At 38.8% G+C, this 18260-nt stretch overlaps 1 protein-coding gene and 1 long non-coding RNA gene across 3 annotated transcripts; one reads left to right on the top strand and one right to left on the bottom strand.

Moving 5' to 3' along the window:
- LMOD3 (leiomodin 3) lies at positions 1-12432 on the bottom strand. Of its 2 annotated transcripts, XM_082412285.1 has the most exons (4): positions 12263-12432; positions 11476-11793; positions 7662-9062; positions 1-374 (listed from the first exon to the last, which is right to left on the bottom strand). In XM_082412285.1, exons 2-4 carry the CDS (start codon positions 11767-11769, stop codon positions 348-350), a joined length of 1722 nt encoding a protein of 573 aa, XP_082268411.1. In that variant the 5' UTR covers positions 11770-11793; positions 12263-12432; the 3' UTR covers positions 1-347. The 2 variants fall into 2 exon arrangements, with proteins under 2 accessions (XP_082268411.1, XP_082268410.1); XM_082412284.1 differs by lacking the exon at positions 12263-12432 and having other exon boundaries at positions 11476-11997.
- LOC309637598 lies at positions 381-6350 on the top strand. The gene is made up of 2 exons (XR_014250694.1): positions 381-622; positions 5783-6350. It is a non-coding gene; the product is annotated as an uncharacterized lncRNA (long non-coding RNA).
- Positions 12433-18260: the final 5828 nt, after the last annotated feature.

Genomic DNA, 18260 nt, shown 5'->3' on the forward strand with positions numbered 1-18260 from the left:
TTAACACCGCTATAGTATTTATTGTTATTTACCAGAAGAAAGCAATAATAAAGCAAATGTTTACGAAAAAATTAACTTCTGCTAGAAGACTCAGTTTCACCTAAGTCACTCCAACTGATCGGAAGTAGAAAATCTTGCCCTGAATATTCATATTTTATCTCCTTCCCCCTGCCTTTTCAGCCCCTATTTTGTCACGGGCCAAGCCTTTTACAAAATACTCCTATCAGTTAGCAATGTTCCCAGTTCCACCACCTGGATCCAGAAGTATGCTGCTGAAACAGTCTCCCAACTCTAATCCAAGAGTCATTATGTGAATTCCTTCTTCTCCGAGATTATTCTGTTGCCTCTTATGCCAGCTCTTTTGGCAGTTGCACCTGTGATTTAAGCATTTGAAAAGAGGAGAAAAATTAATCGTAGATAGTCAAGTGTTTTACAGCAAAAATGACAAAATGTACATGCCTCAAAGGGTGTAAAGCGGATTAGAAATTCTGGCCAGAGAGACCCCTCAAATCATGATAAAACAACAATAATAGCCACAGCCACCATGAAGTGGGCATTTACTGATGACGGGACAGATGCAAGGGCTCTGAGCAATGGTGAAGCTTATCACATAAACAAGCGGGTGGGTGCTGGACTCGGCCTGGTTCAAATCCTGGAACTAGCACTTACTAGGTGCATGGTGTTGGGCATCAATTTTCTCAGCTATAAAATGACAGGAACAGTATCTTATTCACAAGGCTACCATAAGGGTTAAGTAATACAAGTTAGTAATCAACATTAACACTTCTTTTTAAAGCACTGCCTCATTTCGTCTTACAACCACCTTGTAAAGAAGAAAAAGGCTCAGAGAGATAAGCCGTTTGCTTCAGGTCACATGGCTAGGAAGTGGCAGAGATGGATTTGAACCTAGATCTGCCTGATTTCAATGCCTTCCTGAGTACTGAAATACTCACCAAATAAATACCACCATAAGAATATAAAATGCATGTTCTTTTAAGAACTGGTCTTTCCTCTTTAAAGCACATTCCTAATGTGATACTCACCAAATATTACAATAGTATTTGGAGAACGCCCAAGGGCAAAAAAAATTGCAAAAGAGTAGCATAAGTCTGACTGCAAATCAACTTTGAGCTTTGTTTCACAGGAACAACTTAAAGATAAGGTAAGTTCTTAACGAGTTTCAAGTGCTGTTATATTTTAGGAGGATGACTTATCCATCATGGATGTACCTTTCAGAGAACACTGACAGAGTCCAAAGGACACTCAGAGTTTGTACAATAATGACTTTAAAATGTCTCTCCTTCTATGGCCCATGTCCACCTGCCAATGTGAGGAACTATTTTGGCCATCTCCTATGGACCCTCTTAGCCAGTTCTCTGCCCACAACCTTTGCGTAAAAAGGTTTCCCAACATCCTTCCCGTTGGAGAAAACTTTGGATGTGTCGCTGCTACCTGCACAGCCTTCAAACCAAAGGGTCCTACATGTGCTCTGGCTCTCTCCCTCCCTAGTGTCAGACTTTCAGGAGAGGAGGGGTGTGACTACAGATTGGTAAGGGTCACCCAAGGAGAACACCAACAGTGAACACTACCAATAAACATAATATATAATGCCAGTTAGTTAAAATAACTGCAGAGCTGTAACAAATAGTCAAAAAAACTGTGTTCTTTGTATTACTGAATGGAAAAAATATTTTTATGGTATGTAATTCCTGATATATGTTTATATGCATAGAAGGGTTCCAAATTAATAAAAATATTTTGAAAAGTGAAACATGGCAATGCCCCAACATAGTAAACCCAGAGACATATTAACTAATTTAAAATATGCCCAGACTGGCAGTTCAGATCACTGGAGAAAAGAATGGGTCACTAAATGATCAGTGGTTAGCTACTTGGCAAAGAAATAAAATAGCAGACTTCTTGCTTCCTACTTACTTCTAAAATCTAACCCTTTAATTCATCTATAATATGGAATATTTTTTAAAAACCAGAAGGTCTAAAAGCAGCAAGAAAGATAGGCAAATATTTTAATAAGGTTCAAAAAAGCCATTTCTAAGCAGAATACAAAAGACAGAAACCATAAAGGAAAAGATAGCTAGCTAGATCTGATGTTACAAAAATATAAAACTTACAACAAACAAGAATCAACTCGCATTATTGTTAGGGGGCCCTGTTCCCCCTTCACTTGTTGGTTAAAATTAGTTTTTTGAAAAAGTGTGTGTGTATAGCGTTACACAGTGCACACACACACGTACATACACCCACAGAGACTGGGAGCAATTGGGCAGGATGGGAAGACCCACTTCAGCAGGGGTTGTTTAATTCAGCACACTTGACTGCAGTTCCTGCTCTGGGCCAACACCTCAATGGGTGTCCAGGACATAGATGAGGAAGACCTACCTTGAGGAACTCAGAATCCACTAGGAGACCTACACTGTGCCTGTAAGAGCTGTCAACCTAAGGCACCATGTGGAAGATGCTGAAAGAGAGGTACAAGTGAGGGGCAGTAGAAATAGACAGGAAGGGTATTCACCACTGATGTTTGGTTTCGTTTCTTTTGTTGTTAGAAGCCATACTTGAGCCAAGCCTGTTGGATGTATTTTGAAAGACAGAGATAGAAAATAAGTAACTTGAGCAAAGTGTTGTGGGGAGAGAGGAAAAGAAGGTCCTTCAGGGGAAAAATTCAGGAGGTATGGTTTGCCATAGATGTCACTGAACCGTGGTTGTCCAAGTGTGGTCTCCAAATGAGCAGCATTAGCATTGCCAAGGAACTTGTCAGAAATGCAAATTCTCAGGCCCCATCCAAGACCTACTGGATCAGAAACTCTAGAGATGGGTTCAGTAATCTGTATTCAGCCTTCCAGGTGCTTTTGATGCACGCTAAAATTTAAGAATCACTATCATAGACTTTAGAAAAGTTGTACATCAAAAACTCTTTTTTCAGGGGCTTCCCTGGTGGCACAGTGGTTGAGAATCCGCCTGCCAATGCAGGGGACACGGGTTCGAGCCCTGGTCTGGGAAGATCCCACATGCCGTGAAGCAACTAGGCCTGTGAGCCACAATTATTGAGCCTGCGCGTCTGGAGCCTGTGCTCCGCAACAAGAGAGGCTGCAATAATGAGAGGCCCGTGCACCGTGATGAAGAGTGGCCCCCACTTGCCACAACTAGAGAAAGCTTTCACACAGAAACGAAGACCCAACACAGCCATAAATAAATAAATAAATAGATAGATAGATAAATAAATAAATAAATGTTTAAAAAAAAAAAAAGCAGAATCTCAGGCCCAGTCCCAAACCAACTGATTCAGATTCTGCTTTAAAAAAAAAAACAAAAAACTCTTTTTTCCACTAGGTATTAGGGAAGGGCAGTTCCTGGTCTGTATAATTCTAGCCCACTTGTGATCTTTTGAGATGAGTTAGGAATGTTACATTGCTTTCTCCCGTGGAGACTCCCTCTATCAAGAGTATAACATTTCTAAAGCTCTGATCTAGATTTGGCCTTGGCTCTTGGAGATTCTGGTAGGTTTGGGTTCTTGGGTTTTGGGTTTTTTTTACGGCAAAAAAAAGGGACAGAAAAAAGGAAGGGAATTGAAGGGAACTCTGAGGCTTCAGACTTGAATGTGTGAGAGAATGGAGACAGCATGGAAAACTGGGAACCAGAAACAACAACTAGATCTCGAAAGGAAAAGCTTGGTTTGGGGACAGATTGAATAAAGGTACTAAGAAAACCCTGAGTGATCTAAAGGGAAAGGGAAATTTGGGGATTGTCCTAGATTATGTGATAATTGAAACAAAGGGAGAAGCTAAGATGGGAAAAAGGAGAAAACTGCAAAAGGACAGAATCTAGAGATCCTAGTTCAAAAGAAATAGGATATTATAAATGAGGCAAAGAAAAAATGGCCAGAGATGAAGACTCAAGAGTCTATGTTCTTACATTTTTGTAATCGTAACAACTGCTAATGTGTCACAGAGCCTTTTGGCTAATTAAGGTTGCTCGGGAAATTATTATACTGAAATCTTCCTGAAGGAAAAATTTAATCATGTCTTTAGGCACCTAGGTGAAACCAGTCCAGACACACATAGGTGAGCCCAAAGTAAAATTAAGTGAATGTTAAAATTTACCTTGTTTGACTGGCACCAAAAGTTGCATATGATATAAACGCAGTTGACCTCAGTAAATTAAATAGTTGCTGCAGATGAGATTTTTATCTCAATGAAAAGTACAGATACTCATCTGGGATGGTAGGCAGTGCGCAGACCACCAAATTTTTAAAGAGGAAAGGAAATCATACATTTACCAGGAAGGGTTAAGCCTGTACAAGCCTAACGTCTTTGTTTTGGGCTGGCATCACATTGACTCAGAGTTATCAACTCAGAGGGAAATAAATGAGCGATTAATAAATTCAGTTAGACAAGACAAAGACTTTTAAAACACAGCTAAAAACAATAAGAACAACGTGACAAGCCAAAAAATTCTACAGCAGTCAAATAAGTAATGTAAATGAGTGAAAAAGGCCAGGGATTAGGCAGTAGGGCATGGTGGAGACTGAGGAAAAACTGGAGAGTCCATTACCTATCTCAAGGGAGAAGTCAACACAGATCCAGCTTATTTGTGCCATGCACATGCAGGCCCCATGTGGCTGGATGTGATGTTTCAAATGCTGCCAGATATCTGCCTATTATCATGTGTTATTTTATAACTCGTACAACAATACCCAAGCCAAACAAAACAGGCCTGCAAATCGGGCTTATAGTCCACTAGTTTTCAATACCTGGCCCCCAGAATACATCTCTCTTAAACTGAATGAAATGGGCAGCTTTTTGGAAGAGGTAGCATTTGAGCCAAGCAAGTATACAGACTTCCCTTCATTCTCTGCTAGAAACTTCATTTCAGGGATCCCAAGCCAGAAGCATGAGATGGGGAGAGAATAAACACTAAAAGGAAAAAATACAAATTTAAAATATAAACTACCTCATGAGCAATGCTCTAGAAAATACAAAAATAATATTTCCAAGTCCATGAGAGAAAAAAATAATCATTTTTCCTTTAAAAATAAATAATTTCTGAGTATGTTTATGGACATTCAGTGTTTTAGTTAGGAGCATCAGTAAAAACAATTATAAGATTTCCAAATTGGGTTTTAACTTCATATGTGAAAATCCAAGGATTTAGAGAGCATCTCTATCCTCCAACACAAGTGGGGGGAAAAAACCCCATAACCTTTAGTTTCACCTCCTTCAAGTGAGTGTGGATGTGTCTCATTTGACCAGCCAAAAATAGCCCTTTCTGCTGGGATCTTGTGATATCACCACTGATGGCGTTTACAGCATTTTACTGAGTCTAAGACGCACATTTTTCGATGTTTCCGTAGCCCTGACATCAGAAAGCATCTTACAATCAACGGTGTTTTACAATAGTTGGCTGCAGGTGGGAGCACAAACACAGTATAGCTTTTCATACCATTAGCACTTCCACTGAGCTCTGTGCCCTGTTGGAACTGCACACGTGCAAATGTATTGCCATTTAAACTATCCTTTAAAGAATGACAAAGCAAATATGACAAAATTCTTTCTACTGTTTTGAACTTCCACACGTCTCAAATGATTTCAAAATAAAAAGATAAAAAATGTCTTTTAAGAGAGATTACACTATGAGTCGGCATTAAAGCAGACATTTATTATGCATGCAGCAAGGCGCAAAAACACAGCAGTAGGGAGCGAATTGATGTCAGTCAAGTGAATTTTTGTCAGTTAGACAATGCATTTTCACATTTTTCTTGCAGAGCATTTTAAAGGACCACGTTGATGACGTTGCATGACATTCTGTATCTGAGATACATATCAATAGATGTCTATTGCAAGCCAAGCCAGGCAACTGAAAGCAGGAGAAGATGCCAGTCCCTTGCATAGATAAATGACATTGCAAAGCAAAGGCTGATGTGCAAGACCACCATTCACAAACCGTGTCAGAGTTCACTTTGCTGCATATTTTTCTTCCTTAGCGGACATTAAAACCAAACAAAACACAACTCAAAAGTGGTAGCACTTGGGACTTCCCTGGTGGCGCAGTGGTTGAGAATCTGCCTGCCAATGCAGGGGACACGGGTTCGAGCCCTGGTCTGGGAAGATGCCACATACTGCGGAGCAACTGGGCCCGTGAGCCACAGCTACTGAGCCTGCGCGTCTGGAGCCTGTGCTCCTCAACAAGAGAGGCCGTGACAGTGAGAGGCCCGCGCACCGTGATGAAGAGTGGCCCCCGCTCGCCGCAACTAGAGAAAGCCCTCACACAGAAACAAAGACCCAACGTAGCCAAAAATAAATATAAATAAATAAAAATTAAAAAAAAAAAAAGTGTTGATGTTGTGCCCAAGGGCAGGCAAAGGTCTCTTGCCTGATCTCATGTGACCTCTAGTGCTCTCACCCTGCCCCCTGCCCCAAGAAGAATCAGAGTCCCTCTAAACCACAGTTGAAAGTCATCTTTGATTCAGAAGAATAAAAAGTTGAAATGTTGTCAATTGTGCATTACTAGGAGATGGGAGTAAGGAACATACATGTGTATATATGAATAAGAACCAATTATATTGGGTTTTTTTGTGTGTGTGTGTGGCCACGCCACGCGGCTTGCAGCATCTTAGTTCCCCGACCAGGGATTGAATCTGGGCCCTCGGCAGTGAAAGTGCTGAGTCCTAACCACTGGACTGCCAGGGAATTCCCTGTATTGTTTGAGAATATAAAGCTCTTTAAAAGCAGAAAAAGAACAAGCTTACCTGGAAATCTGTTTAAAACATCTTGACAAAAACTGACTCTCAATGATGAAATAATATATTGACTATTTTGTCAATGTAATATCTTGGCTAAATTACATACTAGATTTTAAAACAATAGTTAATTATCAACCACCTGTGGCCTTTGGACACGCACCTTTCAGCCTCCATAAATGCCCCCATAGTAATGACTATAAAAAAATTTATTTCTATAACTTAAGCGGCAAGGAATAGAACATTTTCACCTATCAGCATCAGTAATAGTGAATCATAGTAAATATGAAAACTGAAATAATAGTAAAATATTTTAAAGCTCCATTTATTCATGGAGATATTAATCTGAGGTTTATTATTTTCCACCCACCTAAAAAATAAAGAGTATAATTGCAATTGCAGGTAGTCTCCATTCAACTACTAAAAAAAAATGTTTTTTCAAGCACTATGGAAGCACTCATCTACAAACACTGGCCTAATTAGGCCTCACTCTTATTTATTCCTGCAGCAGGTCCCTGGGGATCTCTGCTTGTGTCAGCTCTGTGTGGCTGGAGTGAATAAAAGCTTGACCCTGGACTCAACTGGATTTCAAAGTCAACTCTACCACTTCTGAGCTGTTTCTCCTAGACATGTTTTTTAACATCGCTAATCCTCAGTTTCCTTTTTATAAAACAGGGAGAATAATAATACCTGCCTTATAGGGTTGTTAAAGTGATTGTAAGAGTTAATTCATGTAACGAATCTGGCCCATAGTAAGTGCTCAATAGATGTTAGCTATTAGTATCATCGTTACAGAAGTTTCCCTCAGTTAGTGACAATCTCCTGGTGTCAAAATGAACAGGGAAGAGAGTTGGGAGACATTTATTGTGCTGTGTGTTCACCATTTCTCCCTCCTCCTACTTACAGGTTTAAGATAGGCGACGTTACTGTGACGAATGTCGTTCAAGAGCTGATCTCTGGGGGTGATTTCCACCAGCGGGGGTGGCCTATTTCTCGGCACTGGTTTGAGTGTTTTGATCACGTCTTTGAGGTTGGTTTTCTCGGCTGATTCTCTGGCTTCTGGCATCCGAGATTTGCGCTGGATCCTCTTTAGCTTTACCATGCGGAAGGTGTCAGGGTCCGTCCTGTACTTCGGAGTGTGCGATGGCTTTTTCATCATTTCATTTTGTCGACTGAAGGGGACTGCGTGGGAGCTGGGAGGAGGAGGAGTCTGGAGGAACTCCTGCATCCCAGAATCGGGCACTGGTCCCCCCAGTGTCTCCCACATCCCAGGTGGCAGCCCCAACCCGTTCTCCAACATGGCTATTAACTTTCTCTGCTCTTTGAGTTGCTGCTGTTTCTGTTCTTCTTGTCTTTTCTGCCTTTGTCTATCCTGATTCCTGGTGAGCAGATTGGTTACCACCATTCTGGGACCTGGAAGCTCAAAATGGTAGCCCATCTTCAGGAGAGTGTTGTTTGCCTTCAAAAGCCTGGCTATTTCCGTTTCAGCATGGTGGCCCAACATATGCCTCTGATTGTGAAACCGAAGTTCGGTTAGTGTCTCATTAAACTGGAGACACCTCATGATGGCCACGATTCCCTTGCCTGTGATGAAATTGGACTCGATGTTAAGAGTGGTAATGCTCCTGTTTTCACGCAACATGTTGGCCAGGGCGAATGCTAGGTTCTCATCCGCACCCACGTTCGCTAAACTGAAGGTTTTGATGTATTTGTTTTTCTTCATCGCGTTGACAAAGTCCAACAACATTTCTTTGGGGATGTTTTCAATGTTGTTCAGGTTGAGTTCCTTCACGTCAGGGTCATTTTGTCTCACTCGCCTTAAGCTCCCATCTAGGTCCGTTTGGTTTCCGGAAGGCCTTGCACTTACCTTCAAAAAACTGGTATCTAGAGCTAACTTCTTGGGATCTAATTTTGATATTTTTTTCTCACTTTTTTCTTGGGCCTCTGGTCTGTCTTTCTGTTCTTCAGTTACTTTATCAGTTACCTGTTGGCTGTTGTTCTCACCATTTCTGATTTGCTCTTTTACCTCAACTCCCTCTCCTCTTTTTGTTTTTTCATCACTCTCTTCACTGTCCTCTTTTCCTTCATCTTCTTCATCTTCTGAATCATCTTCTTCATTTTCTGTGTCATCTTCTTCATCTTCCACATCATCTTCATTATCTTCATTATTTGTTTCTTGGACATTGTCACTGCCCTGTGATTCTGTTTTATGTGCAGCGATTTCATTATTAAGCTTTTCTTTTAAATACTGGGACACATTTTTATTACTTTTGTCTATTTCTTCATGCTGTTCTTGAGTTTTTCCCTAAAAGAGAAGTTTATGAGGGTTAGAATACATAGCAGGGTTTATGAGGGTTAGAATACACGTTATGAGGGTTTCTTCACATAGAAATATGAAGAAGAGCAGTATCTACTGGAGATAATAAAAAGATTTATTACTAAGTGAAAAAAGGAAGCAAATAAGCTGTAGGTATAGTATTCCATTTGTTTACGTATTTATGTGTATACATATATACACACAGTATATATAAAAGTTTATAAATGTATAGAAAAAACAGACTTGTAATGTTTACCAAGTAAGTACTTATCTCTGAGGAAGAGAGGTAACCATTAAGATAACTGAGAAAAGGAAGGATTGAGGGGATTTTCACTTTTTACATTATATAATTCTAAACTAAGTTTTTTTAAAACCAAGTACACATATTAGTTTTTCAAGCGAATACAACAAAAATAAATTTTTATAGGCACACACATGCACGAACACAGTTTTTGGTTGTGTTTTTCTCATCCCGTGTATTAAAATTAAACCTAGTTAATTTTGTTTTCAGACCCTCTATTGTTTTTAAAGATGGGGTTCAGTTCCAGAAGCAGTTAAAAATTATTTGTTTTGAAAACCTTATGGATTTATCCATTCATTGAAATCTTTGTTTTGTATATAGCTGAATAGGCATCTTTGTATTCAATAGCTCTGTGTTACACAATAATTTCCTTATTGCCCTAACCAAAATTTACATAATATGTTTGCCAATCTAATGTAATGCGTACAACAAGTTTCCCTGAAAATCAGATACTGTGGGGAAAATGAGAGCAGTTTGATATTTGGAACATAACAAAACCCTTAAACTTTGATTTTTGTCTGCTCAGCTCTGTGAAAACTACCCTGGATACTCCAGGGACAGCCTTTATAGTCCAGTTCCTTTGGAAGGAAAGTGTCTAGGAGGCAAAGCCAGCTACAAAAGGGGACAGGATTAGTAGAGATTTAGAAACAACTGCTTAGTCTGGAAAGGAAAATGACAGTCATCTCAATAAGGTTTATTAAATGTTTGCACATCAATTAGCACATTTTCCCATAAAGTATGTGTACCTCGTAGGTGTCATTTTGAAAGCTGATGTAGCAGTTTGACACACAGGCTCATCTGAGCAAGACCTTGATCTTGGGAGGACAAAATGAGTAAAGGGGATCAACTGTATGGTGATGGATGGAAACTAAATTTTTGGTGGTGAGCATACTGTAGGGTATATAGAAGTAGAAATATAATGTTGTACACATGAAACTTACATCGTGTTATAAACCAATGTTATCTCAATAAAAAATAAACCTGTAATTAAAAAAAACTAAGAACTTGATTTTACTGCTTATAACATTATAGGTTGGAATTGACAATTGACACCTTAACTCTCTGAAGCCTTCACCTTTGCATTTCTCATTTGTCTCAGCAGGGGGAGCCAACTATCAAGCTGTTTAAATTATACCAAAGGAAGAAAAAGTGTTAAAAGTACCCAATTTGTTTTTTTCCTTTGAAATTGGTGTTCATATAGAATTGGCTTTTACTCTAGTTGTAAAACGTCTGCAAATTGTACCTTACACTCTAACCTGATCAAGCCAGCAACTCATTTTCCTGAGTGCAGTACATGTTTAAATTCCCCTGGCCATGAAATCAGTTTATAACTTTCCTAAAATTATAGCCAGCGTGATGGTAATGTGACAAGATATATCAACATTAGCAGGCATAACTACAAGAGACTTTACCTGTGGGGATCTCTGTCTTATTTTTGCCAAGTCATTTTTAAGTGAAACATTTAAAACAATATGCGGATATACAAGTCCATAGAGTGGACCACAATTCTACTTTTCATATAAGGAACATATTTAAAGAAAGAACTATCTTTAAAACAGCTTAACAGCATCAACTTCTAAATTCACCACTGATATCCAATGCACTGTGGTAATACTGGATTTTTTGGTTATTTGACTTGGTTTAATTGCAGAGCGAGTGGCTGGACTTCAGGGGGACGGTGACACCCTTGAGATTGTATGTGAAACATTGTACATGTACGCATGTGATGGAAGGAGAGAACGGAGAGCCTTCTCAGCTTCTTAAAGGGTTCTGTGAGCCAAAAAAAAGCATGAAGGACAAATGCTTCTGGGTTATGAGTTAATCCACTAAGTATCATGCCTACAGAATATAGGCTTTCCTGCACAAGAAACACCGTGGCAATTTTTTTAAAGAGATATTTACAAGAAATTACCACTTTTTCCTCCCAATTATACCATGTAAGTGTTAAAGAAAGTTCCCATCTGGCGTAGGATGAAATATTCTGATTTATCTATAAACGTCGACAAAACATGGAGTCTTGAGAAACAACAGTTACAACAGGGACACGTGCCAGCCCAGCCCAGGCAGCCATTTCTCTGTTGCATACAAATCCCCGGTTACCTTGGATGACACAAAGGTAAGAGGAACACGTTCGTCTTCCAGCATGCGTCTGGATGCCTTTTGCCAATACATATAATCAACGAGAGATTTATGGTCGAAGTTCCCTGTTGGTGGCTTGTCAGTCTGATCCTTCTGAATCATTCCCACAGGAAGCCTGGGGTCAGGGGCCATCACCTCCATTTCCAGCTGCAGTTCTTTAAGCTCTTCTGGAGACAAGTTGGCCAAGATTTCATCTTCATCAATCTCCCCATCAAAGAGTTCTTCTTGATCTGAATTCCTGCTGTGTTTTGACATGATTCTTTTCTATACTTTTCTATACTTTATTAGAAAAGGAGAAATAATCAAAGAAGATTTAAAAAAAGAAAAAACTCTCAAGAAGTTCCCCCAGTTACCAAGCGTCCCAGGTCAATACCACCTTGAGAGATTTTTTTTTTTTTCCCCCAAGAACCCCAGTGGTGTTTGCTGAGCCTCTAGGAGTGACTGCCGCTAAGCTCGAGCCGTAACTATATTAAGCAGGGCTTGGCTGGAGAGGGTCAATTTATGGAATTACTACGCTCCTCTCTTTTCGGCAACTTGAGTCAGCTGTGCAAATCCATCTGACATTTCAGTACAGCTGCTTAGGTTTTCCAGTGAGTAACAGGTCTCCAGAATCCCTGTAGGAGTAAAATTAGTTCTCTTCCTATGTGCTCTCACATTGTCCTACACTAAGTCATGCAGCCCACACACACATACCCCAGTACTGCTGGTGAGGCCACTTCTTTTTATTCAAATGATGAAAGCAACTTACAATATTTCAGGAGGAAAATCCAAACAGCGACCTGAGTTCTACTGAAGTGAAAAATTCATTTGCAGGTGGAAATCAAGCTCTCAGGGCTTGACTCTTCACTACCATGAGACTCTGGAAGGAAATAAACCTGCACACAGCCGAGCAGAGGTCTGGCTATGTTACCCGCTGCGTAAGCTGAACCTTTGCAAGATGTCCTTATTTGCATCTAGATCCTGTGATCTAACAGATGGGGACAACGAGCCCTTGAATTTCCACTATGAGTGAGGAGTTTAATGTTTTAAATAATTTGTTTTTCTTATTAAGTATCCATTAAGCCAGGATAAAAATTTAAAGGGATCTAAATTGAAATGTTAAAAAAGAAAACCCAAACCATTAAAGTACTAGAAGAAATCATGAAAAGATTCTTTCATAACTTCAGAGGACGATATGGCAATATTTATCCAAATGACAAATGTATATTTTCTTTGACCAGCCATTCCGCTTTTAGGAATGTATCCTACAGATACACTCCCACATGGGTGAAATAATAGGTGCTCAAGATTATTCAATGTAGCAAACTACAAAACAGTGTACTGTGATAAAGGATAAAAAGAATATATGTATATATACAGATTTTATCAACAGATCCTTGGAAAGATACACAAGAAACCAGTAACAATGGATGCTACTGGAGAAAGAAATGGGTTGTCTGGGAGACAGGACTAGGAAAAAAGACTTTGTTACTGTATACCCTTTGATAATTGCCAGATTTTGAAACTTATGAACATAATGCTTACTCAAAAATATACATTTATTGTACAAAACTTAGGATAACACAGGGAAGCATAAAGAAATTAAAAATTTCCCCTTATTGCACCATTAAGAGCTACCGTTATTAACATTTTGGTTCATCACTCCAGTCAGTCCCTACTTCCAGTCATATGAGCTCAATAATCTTTTGTCATCTGTTTTTTGACTTACAAAATCATGCGTTTTTTCTAGGTTATAGTATATTCTACTACTACATAATTTTTTTTAATTTTAAAATTTATTTATTTATTTATTTTTGGCTGCGTTGGGTCTTCGTTGCTGCACGCAGGCTTTTTCTAGTTGCGGCAAGCGGGGGCTACTCTTTGTTGCGGTGCGTGGGCTTCTCATTCCGGTGGCTTCTCTTGTTGCAGAGCACGGGCTCTAGGCACGCGAGCTTCAGGAGTTGTGGCACATGGGCTCAGCAGTTGTGGCTTGCTGGCTCTAGCTCAGTAGTTGTGCAGCACGGCTTAGTTGCTCCACAGCATGTAGGATCTTCCCGGACCAGGGATCGAACCTGTGTCCCCTGCATTGGCAGGCAGATTCTTATCCACTGCGCCACCAGGGAAGCCCTACTACTACATAATTTTTAATAGCTCCCTGTTAAGATTCTTTATATGGAAGTACCATAATTTATGTAACCAATCTCCAATTATTGGATATTTGGACTGCTTTCAATGCTCACAAGCACTTCTTCAATAAATATTCCCTGTAGTTAAATATTAATACACATGCAAAGTTATTTCTTTAGGATAAATTGAATATATTCCAAGAAGTGAAATTGCTGGGTCAAAGAATATGAGGAAATTAAGGGCTTTTTATATGTATGGCTAAGTGATCCCCTCAATATTATTATTACCCATCCCCAATACATATATATTAAATTATTTGCAAATTATATATATATATGTTACTATTCCAATATTATACATAATTTATAATTATATTTATACATAAATATAAAATACACATTGTCAACTTATTCTTCAATATATATTTATAACATTTATAAATATAAATGAATTTAAATTTATATATACATCTATATAACAAAACATATGCAAAAAAATTAAATGTGAGAAGTTTTAAATGGATGTGCTACTATTTTCTTCCAACCCCAGTGGTTTTTTTTGAACACCCCAAGATTGAGAGGCTTTTCATATATATGGCTAAACTATTCACCAGAAAAATATTACCAATTTACTTGAGTGATCATTTTAAAGTAAAGAACACAGATGCACAGTGACAGCTTACTATTGACCTTTCCCCTGTGAGGATTCCTTTCATCCTGGTCCTGTAACAGGGAAATAAGTGCTTGGCCTCAGCAGGCAGCGAGGTAGACCACTTTACACAACTGATTTGCAGACCGTTATTTCAGAGACTGAGCTTTCAAAACAGTGGTCTAAAGAGACTGTACCAAAAAGCGTTTTGTGTACAAGGAGGTATGGAAATGTTATATTCTGCAGTTGTCTTTTAGGGATTTGTAAAACACATGAGCTTTTAGAGACTCTGAGAAATCATATGTGAAAGAAATCCATTTATTTAGCTCAATATTTCCCAAACTTATTCAGTTAATTCATGGGTTTTTTTCTTTTAAAAATCATTAATATCCTGTGTAATTACTTTCCAAAATTCATACTTTGGGAACTACTGATATAAAAGCAGAAGATCTGGAATTAGTCTGCCGGATTCAAACCCCAGTTCCACTCCTTAGTAACTATGTGATACTGGGCAACTTAACCCAAATTCCTCATCATATAAAAGAGATCTGACAGTAATATTTATCATATTCAATTAATGAGGGAACTAAATGAGGATACTGAACTAGATATAGATATGGAAATTAAGTAGGATGGTGCATGGCACAGAGTAAAACCCTCAATAGATGTTATATATTACTAGTCTCATATTTCATGGGTAACCACAGAAATATTTAAAGAAAAACAAAGGCAATTGTAAAATGTAATACATTTAGTAAACCACTTCCATAATAGAAACCATTATATTAACAGCAATAAACAAAAGCGCTTTAAAAAATCTTGCTGTTCTTACAGAGAGCAACTCAGAGGCTTTTAGATGGAAATGTGTATAAATAGAAAACCCAGCATTTGCATGTAAATGTGAAGCTATCCTCAGAAAATGATCAGAATTGTTGCTTGCAAGCTTTCAGATTCAAATTCTATTCTGCTGACCAAATGTTTTTGATGATCACACACATTTAGAAATTTCTGTAAGGGGTGCTGCTTCAGCTAACTTCCGTCTTGCTGAATGAGTTGGGAAAGTGGGTACATCTCTCCCAGATGCTTCCACTATGCATTTCATCCATATGCTGACAGGGAGGGTTTTGCTGGTGCAATTAGCCTCATTTGACACACAGATGACTTAGCTGTGCTTTCTCTTAATGATGTTCCCCTCCACCTCAGCAGCTTCTCTCAACAGAATCCAGCTATGATGTCAAGAGAAAGTAACAAGCTGTAGGATAATCGATTGACTTTTTTACAGCCAGATAGGGCATCACAGATCAGAATCTCTGGCAGAGGTTTATTAAGTGCATGGATGCCCTGGGACCCCCACCTCCCAGAAGCTACTAAATCAGAATTCTCAAGTTTGGATCCAGGAATTTGTATTTTTGGAAAGCTCTCTAGGTGATTCTGATCTATAAATGAGTATGAGAATCACAGCACTATTGCAAGCCACTCATTTTACAGATCAGGCTCAGAGAACTTAAGAAACTTTGCATTTGATGAAGTTCAGAACATGCTACCCCAAATATGGCACCTTGACATACTGAATATCTTAAGCTGAAGGAATTTGAGAAAGAGCATGTGCAGGAAGGACTCTTTGACCTTCCTCTTCACCCCTGAAGCAGGTCATAAGACCCTCCTGTGATAGAAGCATCCTTACCTCTGAAAACAGAGGGCCCAAGATGAAACCAAACAAACAGGCCTTGCTCAGCTTCCCCTAGTTTACTGTCTTTGCTCATACCCTTCTGTCCTGTCACATTTCCCCATGACTTTCCACCCTTCTTCAAACCTAGTATAAAAACGCTTGAGCAGAAGCAAGAAGAACTACAATCCTGCAGCCTGTGGAACAAAAACCACATTCACAGAAAGATAGACAAGATGAAAAGGCAGAGGGCTATGTACCAGATGAAGGAATAGATAAAACCCCAGAAAAACAACTAAATGAAGTGGAGATAGGCAACCTTCCAGAAAAAGAATTCAGAATAATGACAGTGAAGATGATCCAGGACCTCAGAAAAACAATGGAGGCAAAGATCGAGAAGATGCAAGAAAAGTTTAACAAAGACCTAGAAGAATTAAAGAACAAACAAACAGAGATGAACAATAATACAATAACTGAAATGAAAACTACACTAGAAGGAATCAATAGCAGAATAACTGAGGCAGAAGAACGGATAAGTGACCTGGAAGACAGAATGCTGGAATTCACTGCTGCGGAACAGAAGTAAGAAAAAAGAATGAAAAGAAATGAAGACAGCCTAAAAGACCTCTGGGACAACATTAAACGCAACAACATTCGCATTATAGGGGTCCCAGAAGGAGAAGAGAGACAGAAAGGACCCAGGAAATTATTTGAAGAGATTATAGTCGAAAACTTCCCTAACATGGGAAAGGAAATAGCCTCCCAAGTCCAGGAAGCGCAGAGAGTCCCATACAGGATAAACCCAAGGAGAAACACGCCGAGACACATAGTAATCAAATTGGCAAAAAATAAGACAAAGAAAAATTATTAAAAGCAGCAAGGGAAAAATGACAAATAACATACAAGGGAACTCCCATAAGGTTAACAGCTGATTCCTCAGCAGAAACTCTACAAGCCAGAAGGGAGTGGCATGATATACTTAAAGTGATGAAAGGGAAGAACCTACAACCAAGATTACTCTACCCAGCAAGGATCTCATTCAGATTCGATGGAGAAATCAAAAGCTTTACAGACAAGCAAAAGCTAAGAGAATTCAGCACCACCAAACCAGCTCTAAAACAAATGCTAAAGGAACTTCTCTAAGTGGGAAACACAAGAGAAGAAAAGGACCTACAAAAACAAACCCAAAACAATTAAGAAAATGGTCATAGGAACATACATATCGATAATTACCTTAAATGTGAATGGATTAAATGCTCCAACCAAAAGACACAGGCTTGCTGAATGGATACAAAAACAAGACCCATATATATGCTGTCTACAAGAGACCCACTTCAGACCTAGGGACACATTCAGACTGAAAGTGAGGGGATGGAAAAAGATATTCCATGCAAATGGAAATCAAAAAAAAGCTGGAGTAGCAATACTCATATCAGATAAAATAGACTTTAAAATAAAGAATGTTACAAGAGACAAGGAAGGACACTACATAATGATCAGGGGATCAATCCAAGAAGAAGACATAACAATTATAAATATATATGCACCCAACAAAGGAGCACCTCAATACATAAGGCAACTGCTAACAGCTATAAAAGAGGAAATCGACAGTAACACAATAATAGTGGGGGACTTTAACACCTCACACCAATGGACAGATCATCCAAAATGAAAATAAATAAGGAAACAGAAGCTTTAAATGACACAATAGACCAGATAGATTTAATTGATATTTATAGGACATTCCATCCAAAAACAGCAGATTACACTTTCTTCTCAAGTGCACACGGAACATTCTCCAGGATAGATCACATCTTGGGTCACAAATCAAGCCTCAGTAAATTTAAGAAAACTGAAATCATATCAAGCATCTTTTCTGACCACAATGCTATGAGATTAGAAATCAATTACAGGGAAAAATGTAAAAAACACAAACACATGGAGGCTAAACAATACATGACTAAATAACCAAGAGATCACTGAAGAAATCAAAGAGGAAATCAAAAAATACCTAGAGACAAATGACAATGAATACACGATGATCCAAAACCTATGGGATGCAGCAAAAGCAGTTCTAAGAGGGAAGTTTATAGCTATACAAGCCTACCTCAAGAAACAAGAAGAATCTCAAATAAACAATTTAACCTTACACCTGAAGGAACTAGAGAAAGAAGAACAAACAAAACCCAAAGTTAGCAGAAGGAAAGAAATCATAAAGATCAGAGGAAATAAATGAAATAGAAACAAAGAAAACAATAGCAAAGATCAATAAAACTAAAAGCTGGTTCTTTGAGAAGATAAACAAAATTGATAAACCATTAGCCAG

This window comes from Balaenoptera physalus (assembly GCF_965194825.1).
Source record: "Balaenoptera physalus genome assembly, chromosome: 11".
Classification (NCBI taxonomy): domain Eukaryota; kingdom Metazoa; phylum Chordata; class Mammalia; order Artiodactyla; family Balaenopteridae; genus Balaenoptera; species Balaenoptera physalus.

Coding starts and splice junctions, on each gene's coding strand:
- LMOD3 (XM_082412285.1), bottom strand. CDS start 11,769: ATGTCAAAACACAGCAGGAATTCAGATCAAGAAGAACTCTTTGATGGG. Junction 9,063..11,475: donor TTACCTTTGTGTCATCCAAG/GTAACCGGGGAT, acceptor CTTCTCTTTTAG/GGAAAAACTCAAGAACAGCA. Junction 375..7,661: donor ACGTCGCCTATCTTAAACCT/GTAAGTAGGAGG, acceptor CTTAAATCACAG/GTGCAACTGCCAAAAGAGCT.